The sequence below is a fragment of the Vidua chalybeata genome, chromosome 16 (assembly GCF_026979565.1).
Source record: "Vidua chalybeata isolate OUT-0048 chromosome 16, bVidCha1 merged haplotype, whole genome shotgun sequence".
NCBI classification, from domain to species: domain Eukaryota; kingdom Metazoa; phylum Chordata; class Aves; order Passeriformes; family Viduidae; genus Vidua; species Vidua chalybeata.
Genome location: NC_071545.1, coordinates 4077388 through 4100253, shown reverse-complemented (window position 1 = coordinate 4100253; position 22866 = coordinate 4077388). Strand labels below are relative to the sequence as shown.

Genomic DNA, 22866 nt, shown 5'->3' with positions numbered 1-22866 from the left:
AATAATTAAGGCTGTGTCAATACTTTCTTAAATCATGCAACGTGCTGCATGCACATGCATGGCCAAATGGTTCTGATTTTCAGAAGTGGCTTCAAATTCTTTTGACATCACTTCAAAAACTCTGGGAAATTTCTGTTCATCAGTCCAAACCCTGAGAGGAAACCCAGGGCATGCCAGGAGACAAAATGAGATGAAGAGTGCTTTCTGGGAGTCTGGCAGAGGGAATGTCTTCCTGGCATCTTGGAGCACCACACATCTGAGAATGGGTGTGAATGCAGCTGGCCATGGTCTGTTCTTCTTCATCCTCGAAGTACCAAGACTTATTTCTAGGATTTCTTTAACCAGGACATGGTTGGTTTTGAAGAACAGGTGTTTCTAGAAGAAAGCTAAATGTAACACAACTGTAAAGGAGTTCTTGTAGTTGAGTAGCTGCCCTTCCACAGTGCAGTAAATGCACACAGCACTGTTCCAAGGAACACTCTGGGATAGGAGATTGTGATAATACTGGATAACCAGGTCACTATACCACTTCCAACATCCCCACAATAGGAATCTTTTTTTCCTGATCTTAAAAAAATTTGGGGAACCTCCAGCTTCTTGCAAAAGGTCAGATTCAGAATAGTTTTCCCTGCAGGTTTCAAGCATTGCAAATCATGTCAGTGTTCTGCTTCTAGACCCACTTGCACAGCCACTGCCAGCCCAGGGAACCAGGCAATCACCAAACCAACCTGTGAGTACTTCACATTCTCCCACTGCTTTCCAGTACTATCAGAAATTCCTTCAGCAAACCAAAGCTGGATTGCCTGAATATTCATTCTCAGTTCTCATACAGTTCTTCTGCCTGAAATCCTCTCCCCTTCCATGAGCTGCCCATCCTTTCCGTTATTAAATTGATTGTACATTAGAGATGCTGTGTTTACCTCAGACACTCTCCATTAGGAGGGATCCAGCCTGTACACTAAATATTTAATTGGTATTCTGAGATGCTCTGAATCTATGTATTTTCTATTTTCCTATGGGGTTCATGGTTCACATCAGTTGGATACTCCTTTCCCAGCAACAAAATGCAAAGTTAACTATTTCCAACAGCAAATGCACAGGTACTGACATTGGAAAAAAATCAAAACAAATTACACCCTGTTCTGAAAGCAGTGACATTCTGGAAATACAACCTCTGTCTCAAACAAAAATGTAGATTCTTCTGCTAATACAGGCTGATAATACTTTGTGCATGTGTGAAAGCTGAGATTTTTTTCTTTCCTCCCTCAGGAAGGAAATTCTCCAGTAGCATCACAAGGAGTGGTTGTTCCTCCCTTTACTGCTCCACTCCACCAACACAACATCCTGAAGCAGCCCGGGGTTAGAGCTCAGCTCTGAAGCACTTCCCATGACAAAAGGTTGGTGGCACTTGGACTGAGCCTAAAAGAGCACCAGCAAGGGGCAGACCAACCACCTGCTGCTCTTGTTTTCAGAGAAGCACACACCCCAGGAACAGGAGCAGCTCCTGTGGGCACAGAGCTGGCAACAGTCTGGATATCCCTTCTCTCTGGGACTACATCAGGCTCAGCTGGGCTCCCCCCACAGAGGAAATTGCAAAATGCTGATCAAAGGCATCACAGCACTTACTGCTCTTCACTGAGCAAGACCTTGCTAAACCACAGCATCTTTGCAAACTGAGCTTTGCAAGTAAACAATATTAAAGCATTTCAAAAGATGCTTTGATTTTTTCCTCTTTTTTTCTAACATGAAATTTCAAGTGCCAATATGACAAACAAGCAAATCCCATTCAGAACTGGGTACCCTGCATCTATTTAGTTACTGTCTCCTAAGAACACGTTACATTCAGAGCAAAGGGCTAACAAGCTGGGCTTGTTTTCCACCCTGCCCTGCACTTCAAACGAGGGAATTCTCCATGAGCACGGCTCGTTAATGCAATTCTTTACAGGCAGGGAGACTCTGGGCTGCAGGATCAGGTTGCACAAAGCCCGTCTGGCCGCTCAGAGGTGATATTTGGTGCTCTCCTCTGAGCCCTGAACGTGGATGCTCTCTGCACAGCCTCCACGTTCACTCGCTGAATTCAAACTGAATTAAACCCTTCTGTGGCTGTGGAAATGCAAACACTGAGGTCAGGGAGCACCAACACCTAGTTAAACACACACTGAAGTTCTCTTTGCCTGGCATACACCTTTTAAGACTATTCCTATGTTCTGAATTCCTATCCAACTCCAAGAATTTTACATTCTTTCCTCCACCTGGCCAAGGAAAGGCGCTCCCAGTGCCTCCAGCAGGAGCCTAAGCAGGGAAGAGGCTGAGTGCTCCCTGTAATGCATTTCAAGTGCATCAATGCCATGCTTTAGTGCCAGCAGCACAGCAAAATAAACAGCCCGAGCATTTGGGTGGGGTTTAGTTCAGGAAAACACACAGGAACATCAGTCTGCTTTTGTTATTTACTGTAATAACATCAAAAATCTTTGTTTCAACTCAATTTCCACTATTATATTGAATTTCCAATGTTATATTGCCACACTGATGGTAGTTTGATTACAAATGCACACTTACTGGCCTTTTTCCTCTTTTTAATAACTTCAGTGTTTGCCAGCACTTTCAAAATAAAGCTTGGATGATTCTGAATAAGACATGGAAATATATAATTCAAATTATAATTCAAATATAATTCAAATTAATAAATTTGAAAAAAATTTTTTTCTTTTTCTTTCAACCTTTTTTAAATAAAAGCCAATGTTTTTCACATCATTATATATTTGGTATCATGTAAGCCACAGAGTTCTCTAAAAAATGTAAAGTCTGAGATTTAAATTTAAACTGAATGCCATTATGCATTATTTTGGAGTCTCTAATATACTTTCAAAGAAATTAGTGGAAAAAAAAAAAAAAACTTTAAAAAAAATTTGGCTCAGAATTATAATTTTAACATACTGAATGGAATATGGGAGACTAATTGCAGCCATTAGATCTGGTTTTCTAACCAGAAAGAACTGCATGGCCATGCTAGCATACCATGATTGCTCTGTTCTGATGTCAACATGTGAAAAAAAACACCAAAATTTGCATACAAATGAGTCAAGAAAAGTTCTGCTATATTTTTAACACTGATGAATATTCAAATTATTTTACTGTCTCTCTGTGTAAAATAGATATTCTCTACACAAGATCATCATAACTGAAAGAAATCCCCACAATCCCACAGTGGACTCCACATTTCCAGCTGAGCACCACTGGGAAGGGGCCCAGCACCCAAGACCTGCACATTTCAAGGGCTTAGGAAAAATTAGGTTGTTAAGTGAATTTATGTTTTTTTTCCTAGATTTACAGCTGCTTGTTTGGGGGTTTTTAAAAAAAAACCTGTGTTTAAAGGTGGAAGAGAATAGTAAATAATTACAGTAACAGACCTTTAATGTATTTTGGACTATTATTATCCAGGTAAACTTAAAAAAAATCCTAATTTCAAATTAAATGATAGCTACAATTAGATTTTAAATGTCTGCATCAGTGGAAGTGGGAGTGAAAATGAGGTATGAGATATCCTGGAGTTGGGAGCCTAATAATTAAGCCAAAACTCCAAAAAATAAACTACCTTTTCAAAGATCATGCTGCCAGGTTTTTCCTTGGGCACCGTGGCAATATCATGTGAAAATTCCTGAGAGATGTCATTCCAAAAAATGGGAAATGCCAGTTAGAGTGCCAAGAAAAAAAAGAACAAGGGGAGAGTTAAATTATCAAAAGGCTGGATTTGTTTTTTCCTGTGCCTACAGGTTTTAGATGCAAATGTATGAGCACAAAAGTATGTGCCTGGAATTCTCAGTAAGCAGAATGTTTACAATACCTTTATGGGATGTAGCAAAGAGATGATTGGTTATCTGCATCACATAAAGGCCCTCAGCATCATTTGATCATGAAAAATTGTGGGAATAAAACAGGAGATTAATGCAATCTACCTTAAAATTCCCAGGCCGTGTATTAAGTAAAAAAAGGTACAGCAGATATCAAAGATGTATCTGAACCATAAAGCATCTGGGGCAAAGGCAGTATCTTACTCCTTGCTTGTAAAGTGCCTGTAATTTATGGTGCTATATAAATGATTTTTAACAATGATGAAAACAGTTGTAGAAAGCAGTAGTTCAGAGGGGAAAAAAAAAAAAAAGAAAAAAAGGAGAAATGAGCTGATAGCATATGAAGCAATCTACTGCACGTAGGGAAAACCAACCAAAAGGTAATAAAACTATTCATTATGTGCTCTTTGGAGGGCAGCTGCTCTCAAGTACCAAAGTGACCTTGAGATGAACACCTTCTTTTACTTTCAGTGTTGTGCTCAAAGAGATGTTAAGAATCCAAAGGCAGAGATAACTACTGCATGAAAAAGAAATGCTGGAACTTGTGAGCACTGAGTGCCACTGTATTTTTGCCCATCACCTATGAATAACAGCCTAGGTGCCATTTGATTACATACTTGGGATACATCTGTAGCCACTCCTTCACTGGAAGGGCTCAAATTTCTGGTATTAGTGGAGCAGAGAAAATGCCTGTGATCTGGTGCACTTTGGTTTTATATCTCCCTCTCTCTGTTTCTAAGCCACACTGTCTTTAAAGAAAACAGAGGTGATCGAAGCTTCAAAATACACAACAGCACACAGATGTGGAGGAGAAAACATTCCTGAAACAAGGGCAGCTTCTCCCAGGGGTGAGAAACACCAAAGATGCTAAAAATCAGCAGAGCATTTTTGCCTTTCTCGACTTCCTGGCTCATAAAATGGATCTTCCAGATGCCATGCTACAAATATGAAAATACCAGCTCGGGATTTCTTCCATTTCTCAATCAGTTTGTCCTGCAGTACCTGCTGATATTGGTGATTGTCTCAGGCAAGGGGCAGGACCTTGCACCTGGTTCAGCCTCATGAGATTCACCTGGCTCCACCTCTCCAGCCTGTCCAGGCCCACACAGGGAAAAGTGTGGATCTCTGGGTAATACACTATTTTCCTAAACAATTTTTGTGCTGCAAGCCTTTCTGAAAAGAAGAAAAATTAGTTGACTAAACGGGTTTTTAAAATTCTGTACTTCCAAGAGCAAGTAAGCTCCTTCTTGAGCCCAAAACCTCAAGATGACACAAAACTACTGTCAGCTTGATAAAAAAAACAATTTTGTTTGTTTGGTGTAGCTTCTTTTTATTTCTCTATCCTGCTTTCTGGGGACTACATGGAGTATTTTTGGGATTTTGTACCAAGAAAGCCATTCCTGTTAACACAAAGACCTGGCTTTCAGGACAAGTTGGGATTTTGCTGCAGAATAGAACAGAGCACACTTACAGTTCACTTACTCTTAAAAATGTTGAGACTAAGAACAAATACAGACTTCTAAAATCCTGGCCTACCCAAAACCAAGATTTCACTCTTTATTCAACAGTGTTCTATATGTGCATGTCAACCACAAGTCAGTAGGACTGGATCCTTAACTGTATTTATATATATGTATAATATAAATACATACTACTATGTACATATTTGCATATTAATATTGATTCATGCATTTCTGGGGGTTTTTAAGGTGAATTTATTTTTCCTTATAATTTTAACACTTTGAAAAAAATTGGCAGCATAAGGAAATGTTTTTGTAGAGTAGTACATATGACCAGTTTAAACAAAAGTTTAGAAAGTTTTTACAGAACAGAGAAAGACCATTAACATCAATACAAGGACATGATAGCCATATTAAAATCAATATTCATTCATTCTCTCTACTTGAAAGAACACTTGTTCAAGAACTTAATGGGGCTCAGTGACTGTTTGTCCTTATAATACCACATTGTTTGGATTGTTCATGTAAATTTGTTTGGTTTTTTTTTTCCAGTTCTTACTATATTTTCAATGCCTTTCTTGCTCAGTCTGCTCTTTTATGTATGAATAAATGAGAATAGAAATCCACCACACAGAAGGACCAAAGAGGATGTTAAAAATACAGCCCAACTACCTGCAGCTGGAAAGCCTTTCCTGGGTTTTCACTTTTTTTCACTCAAGTGCAAAACAAAAGTAAATAGTTCAAAAGCCAACAGCACTACCCATGAAAAACCACACAACCCGTACCCAAGCCCGAAAGGCCTCGTGGAAACACCCAGGGGAAAAAAACTGCAGCAATCCAAAACTTGCAAAAAACCCAAATCCACCAAGCAAAAAAAAAAAAAAAAAAAAAAACCCAAAAAAACCCCAAAGCCACAAACCCTCCAAACTGCACTGTAAACTAGATAGCACTTCCTGCTTGAATTAGGTGTGACACTAAAGAGACTATGATCTTTGCTAGTCAAATTGCCTCAGCAACAGCAGAGTTTGAAATAATAAGTCAGGATAGTATAAACACTGTTAAAGCTGTGCACTCAAAGGTCTGGTTTCCAGATGATCAAAGAGAAACTACAAAAGCTGTGTGAAAAAAGAGCTCCCTCTCAACAAACACAAACTAAGCAAGAAAACCTTTCTTCTTTTCTAGGACAGCATCCCTGCTCACAGCGAGTGTTCTGCAGCAGGAGCTGTGTGCAGTCACTGCAGAAAGTCTGAACCAAAAGTTGCTGGTCTGAGTGCAGCAGCTGTTCCCAAATCCAGACTGGATCCAGGACTGGGCATTGCTCATGTTTGTGCAGCAGGAGGAAGAGAGCACTGGGATATTGAATTTATCTTGGGTACTGTCTCAGCAGCCCTTAAACTGTTCAATATATTACCTTCTGTCCTTTCACAAATTTACCACTTCCTGAACCTTCATTACCCCTAGTGAACTATTCCCTGTCCCTGATTTCTGTGTACAGATATGAGTTTAAACAGACATTGAGGAGCTGCAGAATTCCATACAGAGTCACCCTAACCAGACAGGTACTTAGTGCAAGCATTGCTTCAGCCTCACCAAAAATTCCTTTAGTCCTTCAGTTCCAGCAATTACGAAGCACCACACAGAGAAAATCCTTGACTGTGCAAAAATCAAAGTTGAATTCAAAAGAAAGTGGCTCTTGAACAGCAGAAAAGCCTCTGCCTGCTGTTCTCAGAGAGAGATGCCAAAACAACATCAGGACAAGAATCGAAAGTTTGCTGAACAGCATTCCATCAAGAGCAGAGTCAGGACATTCCCTAAAGGCCTCTTAACTATTCCTGAAAGAATTCAGAGAAGCCCGAAGTGAGTGGCACCACTATTGAACAAAGTGCAGCAAACACTTCATTCTCTTGATCCGAGGGCCCTATTAGCAGCTAGCATTTGAAGAGAACACAATCCTTGTGGTGAGAGGCCATGGCACTTGAAACATGAACCTCAACAGTTTTCATTACATTGCTATTGGTTTTAGTTGCAATAATATTAAGCAACAAATTGGAGGCCAGCATTATGAGTTAATATACTTGGGGAGGCTCCTAAAATTTAGCAGAGCTGCCAAGCAAGACTGAATTTGAAATTTATATTTTTCTGATTGCCTTTTTTTTTTGGCATACATTTATTTCAAGCTAAGTTAAAATTTAAATGAAATCACATCCCTACAATTAACCTTTCTCTCCAGTCTTTTTTAGATCTTATTTCCAATATTTTTTTTTTTCCTGAGCTGTGTATTACTTTTTATGGAACCTCTGGGAATAGAGTTGGTAAAACACTGAGTGAGAATACTCCAATTTCATTGCATGTCAATGTGTAATACAAATCAGGAACCAAAAATAAATCTCCTTATTGATCTCACCTACCTGTATCTTCACACTACACCTACATGGAGAATGAACACGGCTCACTGCAAGAATAACTACAGGAGCTAAAGCAGGATCACTCTAAGCCGCTTGTCTGGCACATCAAATGCAGCACATCTGAACTCCTAAGGAAAGGATGAGTAGTAAACACACTGGGTTGACCCAACTTTAGTAGTTATCTCCCCTTTGAGCCCTTTTTCCTTTGAGGGACATGTAACACTTGGTAGTTCCAGCTTACTCTTCCAGGCCAAACACACACACACACTATTTACAAATGCAGACCAAGGGTTTTCAGAGGAAAGGCAAAAAGTGACATTTTTATTACTGGTCAGAACCAGCTGTCCTGTTTTGCAGAAGTGCTATGAATTACATGTTGCTCTCTGGTAACGAGACATCAGTGGCTCACAAAACAAGCTCATACCCATTTCTTTGCCTCCTGTCCAGTGTGGGAAGAGGTGGATGGAGAGCAGAGGTTCTTGGCCAACCACCACGTATGTTCTGCCCTGCTATCACCCTGAGTAATTTCAGCAAACCCTCAAGTTAATAGCTACTTAACAAATCCCTTCCACTCTCATTTTCTTCTTCTCTCCAGTTATGTGTTTGTTTTTGCTCAGCTTAAATAGATTAAAAAATTAGTGTCTATCACTGAATCACAGTGTAACTCCTTAGTGCATCAGAGGAACACTGGACACAAAAATGTCAATGGACTGTTCTTAATTGCTGGAGAAAGCTAATGCCACAACAATGAGCTTCAAAAAGTTTATTTTAAAACAATTTTCCAGGAGCCCTCATTAATACAGCTGAGCACATTACAAAGCTGATAAATTAATGTACTGAATAAAGACACAAATAAAGCTAAATCTGCAGGATCAGTGTTGGTTAAAACTTATGTTGGTCATCGATGCATTTGCGTTTGTTTTCTCTCTACCTGGTGTAACTTTGATACGTTTTTTTGCTGCATGTTGCACTCTCTTTAATTTACCATATAAGAGACAAGACAAATAGAACAATATTGAATGCAAAACTTCTTTCTGTCTCCTCGAAAATTAGAGCACTATAAAAACATGAAAGCTGATATTAAATACAAGGTGACAGTAAGAGCCCGCCCTGCCCGTATTTCAGACCAGAGAAGGAACTCTGGCTGCATAAAATGCATTTTGATAATAAGCACATGTGAAAGAAGCTGTTAATTAGAGCAACAACTGGGTCACTTAAAATTGTACATCAAGGAAGCTAATCACACCATTTACCATTAGACCTCATTGGTATTCACAGGAACATTTATAAAGCCTCCCAACATCAGAGTTTACCACTGCTCTCTGCCCACCTTGGAGAGCTCAGCTGGTGCTGCTGCACCAGGACCAATGATGGACCAATTCATGGAGTTCATTTTAAGTAGTTATACTAAATTAATCACACAAAATAATAAATGATGAGTGGAAGGTTGGGTAAAGCTCTGGAAGCTTTAAGTTAGCCTGTACATTTAAGTCATGCCCTTAGGCTGTGATAAAAAAGTACCACCCCAGGTTCAAGTCAGACCAGCAAGGAAGGTTCAGTGGGAACAGCAGACAGACTTCTGAGCTGTCACTGCCCTTATTTATAGCTTTCTGTACTCCAAATAATCTCTACTTGGGGCTCATATCCCAATTTTCTTCACAGCCTTAAATAACCTGGACCACGCATGTTTCCAAGTCTGTTTTTCAGACTGAAATATAAGCAGAAAAGCGCTTTTAAATGATCTTGAGCAAGCTGTGAGTTCTGTGTCTTTGCAGGGCATTTCTAATGCATCAGAATGCCAACCACACACAGCCACTCATGAACAGCAAGGGGCAACAGGAGAGAGTCAGAGAGGAGGAGAGGGTGTCACTGTCCAAAAAGAGATTTATAAACCAGGACTGGATAACACAAAACACAATGAAGGGGAATCAAGAGGATCATTATTTTCTTTAAAGGAAATACTGATGAAGCACAGTGTGTGCAGGGAGGTAGGGAGAGCAATACTGATGAGTCAATTTGCCTTTAAAAATACACTTTTTTTTTAGTATAACTTGATTTAAGTGACACCAGATTAGAAAGCAAAAAGGCATTAGGAAACACAAAAATAATTATTGTTCAAGGCAGCACATTGTAATGAAAAGCACTGCCAAGAGAAAGTAAATCTTGAAAAATGGCATTGATGCTTTAATTTTTAAAATCAAATGGAAATGCACCAAAGTTAGGTTATGTTATTTTTCCAAATGGAATAAAAAAAAAACTCAACCAGCCTTGATAGAGATAAAATTCCCATACTTTTTGTATACTTTCTCATTTAAATCATTCAGGTAAAGACATTAATGTTTACCTAGGGACTGTACCAGGTTAGCAGGGCAAATAAGTTACACACTTGTGGCTGTGGTGAAGTTCAAATATTGAGTAGAAAAGGGTCAAAATACAAAGGCTTCCTTAATTATTAAGATTATCATTCATTATAAATATAACATATAATGGCCAGAGGCTCTAATATGAATGAGTTTAATTCCTCTAAATGCTTTATTCCAGAACAGTGACATTCTGCTTTGCATTTAGAATTTACAAAGCAATGAAACAGATAAGAGGTGAGAAATGTCTGAGGAAACTATTTTAGTCAGACTTGGATATTTCTTACTATAGCCACACAATTGATGCCTTAAGTGTTAGCTTTCATATTTTCCAGATTCTGTACTGCCTTAGTGTGTGATTCTGAACTTCACATAAAGTGTCAGCAGTTCTCCTCACAGCTCAGGCACACAAAACAATCCTTTTGCAGCCCCAGAACCAAGGACAGCACTGCAGCTTCAGGCCCAAAAAGTGCAAACAACAGGGAATGGAGGAGAGCAAATTTGGGAGGATGGGACTGCACAACCTGGAGCTGGAACTGGGCAATTAACTCCAATATGGAAATGAACCAAAACTTATAAAATGTGAAAACTCGTGACCCAGAGTCCATCTTGGGCAGTGCCACAGCCAGGCTCTTGTGCTGCCCAAGGTGTATCCTCTGAAGGGCTTTTAATAAATCCCAACTTTATTCCTTTAACTCTGTCAAGCCTCTGTTCTAGGCAGCCTCTCAAGGCATCATAATGACAAATTATTTATTTGCACTATTATGCTTTTAACAAGCCTTTCTTTTGAAATTTTTTTTATGACTTTAGACTAAGGAATCACTAGAGAACAAAAAAGGAGAGTGGCAGACACTTTCATCTTAGACTTAGCAAGGAAGTGGGAGATATTCTGTCTTTTTTTATTGTATTATTAGATGACCTAACAATAATCTGGTTTACTTGGTTCAACAAACAACAGGATGTTGGCATTTTGTTGTTTTAATCCTGTTTCCTTGTTCTATTTCAATTCTTTCAGCTGGGATGAAGCACCACGTTTTGTGAAGAGACTGCCTCACATCCAAGTACTCATGGCAGGTCAAAAACCCCAAAAGAAAATACGGCAGGCCTGCAAAACCCGATTCAGGCAATGAAACATTTCTTTAACAGCACTGCTCAGTTATGGAGCCAACCTAAAAGTGGCAGAATGGTCAAGTGACACCCTCATAATGCTCAAAGTGCAACATGTCCACACAGTACATTTAAATTTCAGTGTGACCTTTAGTCACAGCAGATAAGCTGTGAAAGCCATGGGGGATCTCTGGGATAGGAGCAGAATTTACACCAGGAGCTATGTTTAGTGTAGCAGGAACATCAGAGGAGTTGTGGAAGAAGATGTAGCTAAATTTGGTAGGTTACAGACATGGTTTTGTCTTCAGGTGTCACGTTTTGCCATGACACAAAGGCATCCTAAGCACTGAGCTCATTGTTAGACATAAATGTGTAATACTCAAATAGAAAGATACATGAAAGTTTCACTGCACCACATCTTATCCACTGCTTTAAAAAAGCACATAAATTTACTTGAAGAAAGAGCTCGTTGCCTCCTCACTAAAAAACCAATATTTTCCTTCATTCAAGGGAGAAAATAAAAACAATAAAAAGAAATGAAAAGTTTCTTTGTTCTCAAGGCACCGCTACCTCTTGGAAAGCTTGTCCTTCAGGTACTACTGTGATATTTTAGCTTTGACAGCTGCTCTGTTGAGACATGACTACTGATAAAACAAAGCTTTGTCACTCCAGCTCCAGTACAATGCAATGCAGTCACATGTCAGCAAGAAAAGAATTGAGGACAATATGTGATGCATTGTTCTTGCATAACTTGTTTACCAAAAATCCCATTACAAGTGTGGTGAGGACCAGCTGAAGCATCTAGGTATGTTGATGGAGTTAATCTAAAGAATGGCTGGATGGACAAGAACACTGCACAATGTACTTTAAGACAAGTATATTCTTTATACTTGCAAGTCATGCAGGCACTGCTGATGCTTAGTAAACAAACAAACAAATAAAAAACTGCTTTGTCTATTTCCAACAATATTTTTGTTTGTATAGAAAGTTACCCTTCCTTCAGGCCTGCCTCTCCCTCTCTACTTGCATGTGGGATTTCAAATAAATACTCATCATGTGCTATCAATAAATGTAGGTTTATTAAGCAACACTCAGATGACCAAAAAGCTTTTGGTTGGTTGGGTTTTTGTGTTATTTTTTTTTTTCTTTTAGTTAATGAAGGCTCTTATCTTTTCCCAAACAAATACTAGAATCAATCAAGAAATATTGCAATGGAAAAGCATCTTCAGGGATCTGTAGCATTTAAAGGCAGCAGAGACTAAGAACTGTTTAACACAATCACTCTAATGCAGGAAAAGGGGAAAACTGGAGAGGTCAGCAGCCTGGGCTCAGGAACTCCATCTCCTTCCAGATTGTACACAACCAACAGACACACTGAAATAACAGCCCCTCACAGCCCTGCCACTGGTTCCTCTCTGAAAGTTCACAGTATAAAACTCCCAGGATCACCTCTTCTTGCTGGAAACAATCTCAGAGTGGAGCAAGTCTGGGAAGCACAGTGACCTGTGGCACTGCTGGAGCTGCACATGGAGCGCAGGAGGAGCTCACTGAGTGTCAGGGGTCCCATGAAGAGGCAAAGATTTTTACTGAAGATTTTTACTGCCAAATCTCACCACAAAACCCCTGTATCTATCTGTCTAGCTCTTTTATACTGAAAGATGTACAACATTTACAAACAAGCAACAAATGAACTAAATATATTCCTCTTAAATTAAGTAATTCCTTAAGTAATTAAGTGATCTGTCAATAACACAGACTAAATTCTGCTTATGTTTTAAAGAAACAACATTTTGCATATCACTGCACTTACCCTTAGCTGTTCTCTTTCACAACTCATCTGTTGTTTTGAACTCTATAAGGGAAGAAAAAAATGCCAAAATAACTTTGAAAGTATAACATTCTTGCCACAACAAAGCTGTTAATCTATTTTACACATATAAATATTGGAAATGCAGCCATTTTTCTAAAGACAATATTGTCCTGTGCATCCATACAGAATCATTATTGCAAAAAATATTTTTTTTCAACTTATATTTTAAATTTACAAAGGTCAAAATTAAACTAACAGCAGTACCCATAACAAAACTGAAGTAGAAAAGAATCTTGTTAGATTTTAAACACCTGGTTGGCAGTCCAGTTCAGGAGGAAGCTTTCCTCCTTTTTGTATCTTATCTCAAGTCTGTTGTATTTGTGAATATCCCAATGCTTTGATATATGATAAACTCACAGCACAGCTCAGGAATAAAGATACAGAAGCTTCCAATAAGTGCTAAAACACTTTCCTATGAAAACATCCAGCTCTAATCCAGTGTAAAAGTCACTCTGAAGATTATTTGATTCCACAGCAATATTTTTTTTCCATACTACTGTTTGTGCTCCGCCAGATTTACAAGAAACACTGCTCAGAGTGTGAGAGCTGCTGGCTCTCACTCCCTGTGACAGCGGACACGGGGCAGTGGCAGTGGCAGCACAACCTGGGACATCCCAACCCTGCCAGAAGGAAGAGGCTCCTCCAGGAAGAGGTCTGGAACAACAACTGCCCTGAAACACCCATTCCCAGCCTGCTTCCCAGCCCCCAGGTGTCCAAGTCAGCCATGCACCACCACTCTGGAACCAAACCTTCAAGGCTTTGCTCAGCAAGGCATTCGGGGGTTGATTTGTCCATGTGGAGAGAGGGTTTTTGTGTCTGCTTGGGTTTTGTTTTGGTTTTCTTAAAAAATCATTTTAGAATCATTTTAGAATCATTAGGGAGGATAATTAGCCTTGAAAGTGTCATCACTGTCAGTTCTGTCATTAGTGTAGATGGCAAACAATCCATAAAACATGAAATTGGTTGCAATGTTTCTGAGGATATCTTCAAAGGTTTGGAATACACTCCTCACTGCTTTGTACTTAGAAACAGTTAAAACACCAACCAATACCCATTTGTAGAAGATATTTTTACTCTGTAGTGATAATGAAAATGGCAACTTCTCAGTCAAAGTTAGGTAACTACAAAGAAAATAAAACTGCCTGGTTTTCATCACAGAAGGAGTCCTAAGAAGTACATTACAGGCTTAACCTTCTACTTGTATTGCAGAAGTTTTACAACAGAGTCCCTGTGAAAATACAAACCTAACAGAAACAAATGCTCTTTGAAGTTCCCAGCAGGGAACAAAAAAGTAAAGGAATTCAGCACAAGTCTAATTACAATTCCCCTAAGGAGTCAAATTAAGTACAGCTGAAATGACTGTCACTTGTAGACTAACAATTCCACTTTTCAAAGTTCATGGCTTTACACCATTTCTGAGTCACTTTAAGGTTATATTAGTCCACATTTCAAGTGTGCTTGCATAAGTCTCAAGAGTTAATTTCAGATGTGAATTCCACATGAATCTCTTTACCTTGATTAAAAATAAATAGAATGGAATATTTCAGTTGTAGGAAGGGACCTACACTGATCATCTAGTCAAAGTCAGAAGTGAGTTTGGGTTGTTTTGTTCAGGGTCTTTTTTATTATTTCGTTTTTCTGTGTTAAGAGATTTTAACCTCTGGTGGTGGAATGGAGGGAGGAGATTTGGAATGCAAGAAGGGTGAAATTTCTAAGATAACAAGAAAAAAGTGTTTCAAATAATCAGAGTGGATCAAGGGCTATAGTTCTTGACTATTTAAGCAGATAGTTAATTTTGTGTTTTAGTTAGGAGCTATTTGCTACTGTAATTTGAAACATAAAATACCTAACATCTCAGACACCAGAAAAATTGTATTTAGGATGGGAAAGAAGAAAGAACAGTGGGAGAATGCAACAGAGAGGCAAAGAGTAAGTGAATAAGAAGATGATCACAACATCCAACTGCTCCTCCGTATCTGGCAGCACAACCAACAGAAGAAAAACATCAAGTTACTTTAAAACAAACAGCTTTCAAGTGAATGTGAGAACACTGTTTTAAACTATTGTTTGATTCAATCACCTGCATGATGCTCAGTTTACTCTGAAAGGAAAAAAAAAAAAGCAGGGGGACAGGACACACCAATTCCCTTGGTTCAAAGTTCAGCAAATGGTTGATTCTAAACTGTGCTTTAGCTACAACACCAAAATCCATTTCAGAGCTGGCTTCCCTCAGAGTGAGCATCCACCTAGACAGCTCCCTCATCACCCTTCTTCTGAGGAGCTTTCCAGAAAAAAAGCAGCAAGGCTTAGTGATAAGGCATCATTAGGATGATATTAAAAGGAAAAAAAAAAGGAAAAAAAGGGGGAAAAAAAAGAAAAAAAAAATCAAATTTACCTTAATGAAAAAAAAAAAAAATCACAGTTTAAACACAGATGCCATCTGCCTGTCTGGCCCTCTATTTGTCTGATCAAGTTTATTAAAATACATCTGGGAAAGGCTCATTTGAACATAAGCATTTCTTTGAGCATTTCACCAGTGCCAAATTTGCTCTCTCATTTCGTCTTTTTTGTTATCTGTGCCAGTTTAAGAGAAACATCCTGGCAGTACTGAGCACTTAAGGGAAAACATAAATAATGCATTTACAATATGTAAACCTGTACAGATAAATGAGAAAAACTGAAAGCCATAACATATTTAATTAATGATCAAGAGAGCCTAGAAGCAAACCTTGTGCACATCCTGCAATTTTAAATACATTGCTTCTCAATCCTAAATTTACTTTGTTATGGCTCTAGCTTCAACCACATGCAATTAACTATTTATTTATTTTAGCATAAGACTGGTCAGTATGTTGAGTGTCATTGTGTCAAGCTCTCACATACTATGAGTTTAGTGGTAGAATGCCTTAAAGATTAATTCCCTTTAAAGGATTTTATCAAGGGAAGACTTAGAAAAAAACTACAGGCTCCTTTCTAGGACTAAAACTTATAGCAGTTTTGAAGACATTTGTGCTGTCAGGCTCCATCATTTTAAACCAAAAAAAGACCCTTTAGAAATACTGTGCAATCTGCTGATGTCAATCCCCAGTGAGTCCAGGACTAGAATGGGGAAGTCTGTTTTGTTTTCTTTAAGTAACAGGTGGGAGACTGAATATCTGCTAAATATATTCATCAGTTATCCTCTCTTCATAGGGACACGGAGGCCCTGGCCCTGAGGAAAATGGGACCATCTCTGCATGAATGGACAGACTGAGAGAACAGCTTTACTGCAGGTGTTAAGGAACACCAACAGACCACCTGGGACAGGTTTTTTGCTGTCAAGTGTGTTAAGTGTAATTTTAAAGAAAGGGCTTAGGTGATTGGGAAAAGAGAACAACAGGAAGGCAATAAGGTTATTTACAGAAAGTGTCTGCCTGAATGTTAAAGAACATTTCTGTAGCAGTTCAACATTCCCAAGTATTGGTTTTACATTTTCAAATTCAAAATGTTTTCAGGATTGAGGTTATTTGAAACAGAGCACAGACCCAGTGGCTGAAAAATAATAGGTGAACATCTAATGTCTTTTATCTTCTAGATATTTTACCATAACTAAACATGTGTAGTAAACAAAACGCCCCCTGATACTGCTGCCTTTCTTCCTACACCTCAAAAAGGACAGTGCAAATAGGATTACTAGAATTTCAACAATTTGCCTGGGTTTTGATTATTACAGTCAGTACCCCCACAGGAACTGTGGAGCTTGAGAGCCACGTGAGCAAGGCTTGGCACTGAGCAGCCACAGGGCCTTCCCCAGGACCCACCTCCCAGCTGGTGACTGCTCAGCATCTGATTGAGAAACCATCTCTCTGCTCATTCATACAACGATTAAACGGCTGAAATCAAAGCAGAGATTGTCCTCTCACAGTTGTAGCAGTTGTGTTTCACCAGGCACTGAGAGACAGTCCATACCATTTCATACTGTCTGCAAAATCCATCTGCCAGTGCTTTCTCTCATTAGACACTCATCTGACTGGAAAAGTCTTCTGTCAAAAATTAAATGCTTGGGTTTGTTCCTTGCCACGTTAAACAAAAAGGCTGTGCTACACAAGGACACACACCATGCACTGCTGTATTTCATTTGCAGTCACTTCACTGCATCCTTTTATTACTTATTAGTGTTCATTATCTCATTGCCCCACAGAATTCAGAAGAAATAATACTCCAACTTATTTAATATGTGGAAAGAGGGTGGGCTTGTACATAAATGTGTAAATAATATTGTGTATTAATCTAAAACTGCCTCTCAGCACTACATGTGAAACCCCAAAACACAAATGAAGAAACAACATCCATCCCAAGAGCTCACAATGCCACAAAGTAGAGCCCAAGGTGCTCAAACATAGAGGACTCATTAAAAATACCGGTAACTGCATAAATATACAGGATGAAATGAACTGGAAATGGCGATTTCAGAGTCTTTGGTAGTCACTTACAGCAACATCTAGAAGCTTTCAAACATAATATCACTATTTCTTCCTCAAGGAGTAACTAGTATTGTCCATTTCCACTACAAGATGCCTACATTTTCATGGACTATCTCCTGAAAGCCCGCAGGTGTTGAGAACAGTCTAACGAGGTGATAATGTGCTGACAACCCACAGGCTTTGTGTTCCATTGTGTTTCTAACACAAAGGGGTACAGAATGTATATGTCTATGCATATGCAAATGCATTCCAGAACAGAGAGCTTGGGTTTCTCTTGGCTAGGTATGTGTGTTTGCATGCACAGAATTTTAATTTCCTGGGGTTTTATTACCACCATCAGTTATTGTGCTCCAGCAGAGGCTGGAGGGACTGATTTATTCTCCAATGCCCTTGGCTGGGTATTGTATATCGACTGGTGCTGCTGTCATAAATATATTTGGGTGAAGAACTGTCTCCAATTCCGTGGGTAATACTAAGCAGAGTTAAGGTTTCAACTGTCACATACAAGTGGGTTTATTTCTACTGGAAGAAGCAGGCAATTATTATGGCCCATTGAGCTCAGATTAAGCATTTCCATCAAAAAAAAAAAAAAAAAAAAGAAAAAAAAAAAAAAGCCTAGTGCTACAATCCTTGTAAAGCTGTAAATGCAAATGGGGACCATCTCATCATCCATAAAAAATAATCTATAGTTTTATAGGCTTTTCTCACTTTCCTTTTCTTATTGCCCTCAAATCAGCAACATATTCCAAGCAGGATCATTTTATTGATACAAGGAAAAGTAAAAAAACTCCAAAAATAAAAGAAAAACACTTTTAAAGATTTTTACATTAAAACAATTTGTAGGCAATTATTTCCTTCTGCAAAATGGCTCCTTTAACTAACTGAGAAGACTTAAAGTCCAATTTCCACCTTTCCTTAGCTGCATAATAAGATATGTTTCTTCATCAAGATTTTCTGTATTGCTTGAACATCACGGTTACCTAAAACAGGGGGTTAGGGTTTTTCTTTTTTTTTTTTTTTTTCTTTAATTTTTGGTTTCTTTGTATTTTAACAGCCTTAGCTGTATGCCCAAAGCATGCTGCAGATCACAGAGACAGAGATGTGACCAAATTTGCCTCTGGCTCCTTGAAAGTATTCAAGAAAACTTGAGGTGCTGCAGCATAGCCTGGAAGTTCTTCCTTTTCCAACATCCCCGTGAGTAAAACCCCTGCAGGATGGCACAAGAGCAGCCAGCACTGCAGCTTTCCCTGTGCTCACATCCTGTGACACAGTTAGTTCTCTGTTTTTCAAACATCGTTTGGGAGCTGTGGGTCTTTGCCATGACCTTGTGAAAAGTGTGGTGCAGACCAGGACAGTGCTGGGTTCAATTTGGGTCCACACTCTCTGGATGACCAACCTTGGACATTAAGGATCTGGAAACTACCTTACACAGGACTTAAATATAAATTAGGAAAATGGTCTTGAAGAAAATATCTTTCACAAGTACCGTTCCAGAGGAAGGCTTGTGTGGGAAAACCTCAAGATGAAATTCTGGATGTGCACTCTGCATGGAGCAATCCCATGAGAAACTTGAGCTATGGTTAGTATTCAAATATAAACTCCTTTTACACATAAAGGACCGGCCACAGTGCATTTAATTTCCCTGCATAACCCAGAAAATATTATACAGAATAATCTGAAGGCAAAGGCAATGCAGTACAAAGAACAAATGGACACTGTGAAAAACATAATTAAAAATACTGTGATGCTAAAGCAGCAAGCAGTATAGAATTAAAGTTTGTTACCTTTAATGCCAAAGCAAGCCTGGCATATTACAGGTATTACCCTACTCACTGCAGCACAAACAGTTCTTGTTTCATAAGCATATCATTATCACAAGAATTTACTCTTGTAAAATCTTGCACCTTTGGGGAAAAGGGTTTTAAGTTACTTTCCATAAAGACTCTGCAGAAAAAAAAATGCAGATAATGGTATGAATACCAATTAAGTGATAAACTCTGAAGCTAGTGTAAATATAGAATGAAGAAATCTGAGACACTAATTAGTATCTGAGTATCAGGTAGTGCTGAATTCTGAGGGTCGGTATTACCCAAACAAGGCAATGTATCTGATGTGCTGCATAATGAGTTTTCTGAAGTACAGATCATGGACAGAGATGACAACTAAAAACTATAGGCCAAGAACATATGGTAAAATGAAAACAGGCTTTAAGTAAAAAACTCCACTTTACATAGAATTTTTTCTAGATAATTACTACTAGTCTCTTAAGGTGGCAGTTATTCCAGCTGCAGATAAGGACTCAGAAAGACCCTTCCAGGCAGAGGAGAGAACAGCAGCCTGACAATGAGGATATCACTGGAGACAGGCATGGATTTCCAGACAATTACCAAAGCCAGCTTTGTTACAAATTGCTCCCACAGACATGGCCTGTGTGCTATCAGCAAACATCTGCAAGCCTACTCACTGTGCTCCTGTGCTGATAAAAATGAGCCAAGTTCTCACAGTCACCCATGCTTGACAAATTACAAAAAACCCAAAACACAGCTTTTATCTGGCAGATCCACATTATTGGCTGGAGAGGTCATTACAGAAAGAACTGGTCTGAGAAACCAGATATTGCCAGGTCAGCAAGAAGCCAATGAGCTGACAGATATCCAGACTTTCATTTGTGCCCTTCCTCAGAGTTACTCCTTTTCCAATTAAAACATTAATCTTCAGAGTGTCATAAAGTGAAAGGCTATGTGTGTGTGTATGGGTGCATTTATATATGTAAAATAGTAGATTTTATATGAAGTGATCCAAAGCATACTAAATGGTCATTCTGCAGTATTAACCTCATAGATCAATCATCAGCAAATTGTTTTCTTTATTCAGGTGCAGATGAAAAAAGGAAAACCTCAGAATGTTTCATATCAACAATTATTTCTATACAAGGAGTGTTTTTAAACTGATAATTAATAGCATCCTATTATAGTGTAATTTAGTTGGTTAATCAAGCTATTGATTTTTTTTCCTTTGTTTTTGGTTTGGGTTTTGTTTCTTTATAGACACAGATGTATAGTACAGCCATGTACTTTATATACATATTCTTGTCAGTAAAATTTGAATGCAAAAAAGAGGTGAAGACCATGAAGTGCATTAAAATTACAGTCTGTTCTCATCTATCACTCTACCTAAAACTTGACATTTTGGTGGATAACTTCATTACTTAGGGAACACATACATGCTGCTTATCTCTAGCTCTTGGAAGAGAATTTCAAGGATGTGAATGCAAGATGAAAGTTGGTCATTAGTATCCACACACATTTGCAGTAGGACAATAGGGGTAATTTAGGTCATTAATGACATTAGATACCTTTCTGTTTTGCACTGGAAATGCAGTGCTAGGTTCTGTGCTTGCACCCACAAATCAAAACACTAGTGTTGTGCTCTTTGCCACACTTACCAGGGTTTTTTTGCTATGAATCTTCTGAGAGAAGCAGAGGTTGCCTTTGCTACACTAATTTATCAAGCTGTGGGCTCTGCAGGTGAGATTCTTTCCCTAAAGCACAGCAAGGATGCGTAGGAATTGTGCTTTTGTGAAGCTTAGAAAGGTAACTTCACACCCTGTGTGTGATGCTCAGTAAATACACCCAAAATCAGGAGTGTGTTTTCTTTGGCTTTAAATCAATTAGTCACAGAGGGTAAAACATGTCTGTCCCCTGCACTGGGGCTGTTCTTACCCTCACAGCACGAGCCCCACCTGGCTCTGCATCAAGGCTCACTCCCCCTCTCCGTCCCACAGCTCCTCTGGCCATTTCTGGGAGTGCAAGAAGCTTGAATCAGCAGAAAGAGGAGGCAGAAATTTAATGAGCTCTAGGACCAAGCCTGCCATAAGGAGAGTTTTACATAGTTTTTTACACCTCAGATAATGTTCCTCAGTGGAACTGTAGGTCGGTACAAGCAGGCAGAATGTTTAGCTCTCAGAGCCACAAACCAATCACTTTGGAAAGCTGTTGATACTCACTCATACCCCATGCAAAAAACCCTGGTTTGGTTCTGATTTGTACTGTAAATCTTACTTCCCAGAGGCAGTGCTTTGCCCTTGCTTACAGCAAGAGAATTGAAGAGGCACTCTATTGAAATGAGTAGCTTAGATTTTGTGATTTAAAGAAGAGTAAAACTCTTCTGGCAGTCATCTGAAGAATAAATCCTGTTCCTTGCATTTACAAAATTGCTCATAGATTCACTGTATCTCAGAGTATTCCAGAGATGTGGCAAGAGTATTCCAAAATGTGCAAGTATTCTCAGAGTATTCCAAGATGTGCAAACGCTGCTGGTGCTTACACCCAAGGATCATTATGTAACAACTTGCAAGAGCATTCCTGGTTCATGATACCAGTAAGAAATCACAGATGTAATTTTGGACTAGATAACCTTTAAAGATCCCCTACAACCCAATGTATTCTATGATTCAAAATAAGCAATACAAGCAAAGCCAGTAAAGCACTGATGCCTTAAGATTTTAATTTTTATATTTTTCAAATCCTATACTGCACTAGTGCTCGGCTCTGAACTCCATACAAATTGTAGTTAACTGTCTTCACATTTTGGTCAGACAAAACAATCCCTCTGGGCCTGTGATCCAAGGACACACCACAGCCTCAGGACACACCACAGCCTCAGGCCCCAAAAAGTAGAAACAAAAGTGAGTTGGGGGGCAGCAAACTGGGGGTAAATGACTTCATTACCTGAAGCTGTAATTGGAGGATTAACCCCTGATGTGTCAATGGACCAAATTTATAATTGTGGGAAAAACTTGTGCCCATTGTCCATCCTGGGTGCAGCCTCTGGGAGGCTCCTGGCTGCCCAAGGTGTTGGAAGCTTTTAATAAATACCTGCTTTTATTCTCTTAATCTTGACCAGCCTCTGCTCCAGGTGGCCCCTCCAAGGCATCAGCAGAGGCCATGCAGTGTGAGCAGCCACACCCACGATGCAATTGCTCTCATCCAGCACTGCTGGCCAGGGTGACCACACGTGAGCAAGGCTGTCCCTCACCCGGTCCCACACCAGAACTGCACAGGTATGGTTTACACCTTCTTCACTTATGGCCACACACTGAGCTGAAGTGACTCTGCATACCCTTGCTCAAGGTAAGAACTGCACCTTGAAGGAATTGCTTTCTGAATGGCCCAAATTCTTTTCCTTCCTGGGGAGATGCACCTTGCAGACCTTGGCAGTATTTAACTGACCTCCCCATTTGCCCACGGCTTCCAAGTGAAACAGCTCGTGACAAAGCCAGCGTTTCTTGGAGTCTGCAGCATTGGCATCCTGAGAGGAAAGTGTTTTATTCTGCACAATAGCCACAGCC

The 22866-nt window shown here is 39.3% G+C and overlaps 1 protein-coding gene across 4 annotated transcripts in view; it reads right to left on the bottom strand.

The window, feature by feature from the left end:
* Positions 1–22866, bottom strand: part of RBFOX1 (RNA binding fox-1 homolog 1) — a 1013650-nt gene that overhangs the window by 350350 nt on the left and 640434 nt on the right. For all 4 annotated transcript variants that reach the window (XM_053957185.1, XM_053957186.1, XM_053957196.1 and 1 more), the window contains one exon: positions 12994–13035. In XM_053957185.1, the coding sequence (XP_053813160.1) occupies positions 12994–13035 (42 nt within the window). The remainder of the gene's footprint in view (positions 1–12993; positions 13036–22866) is intronic.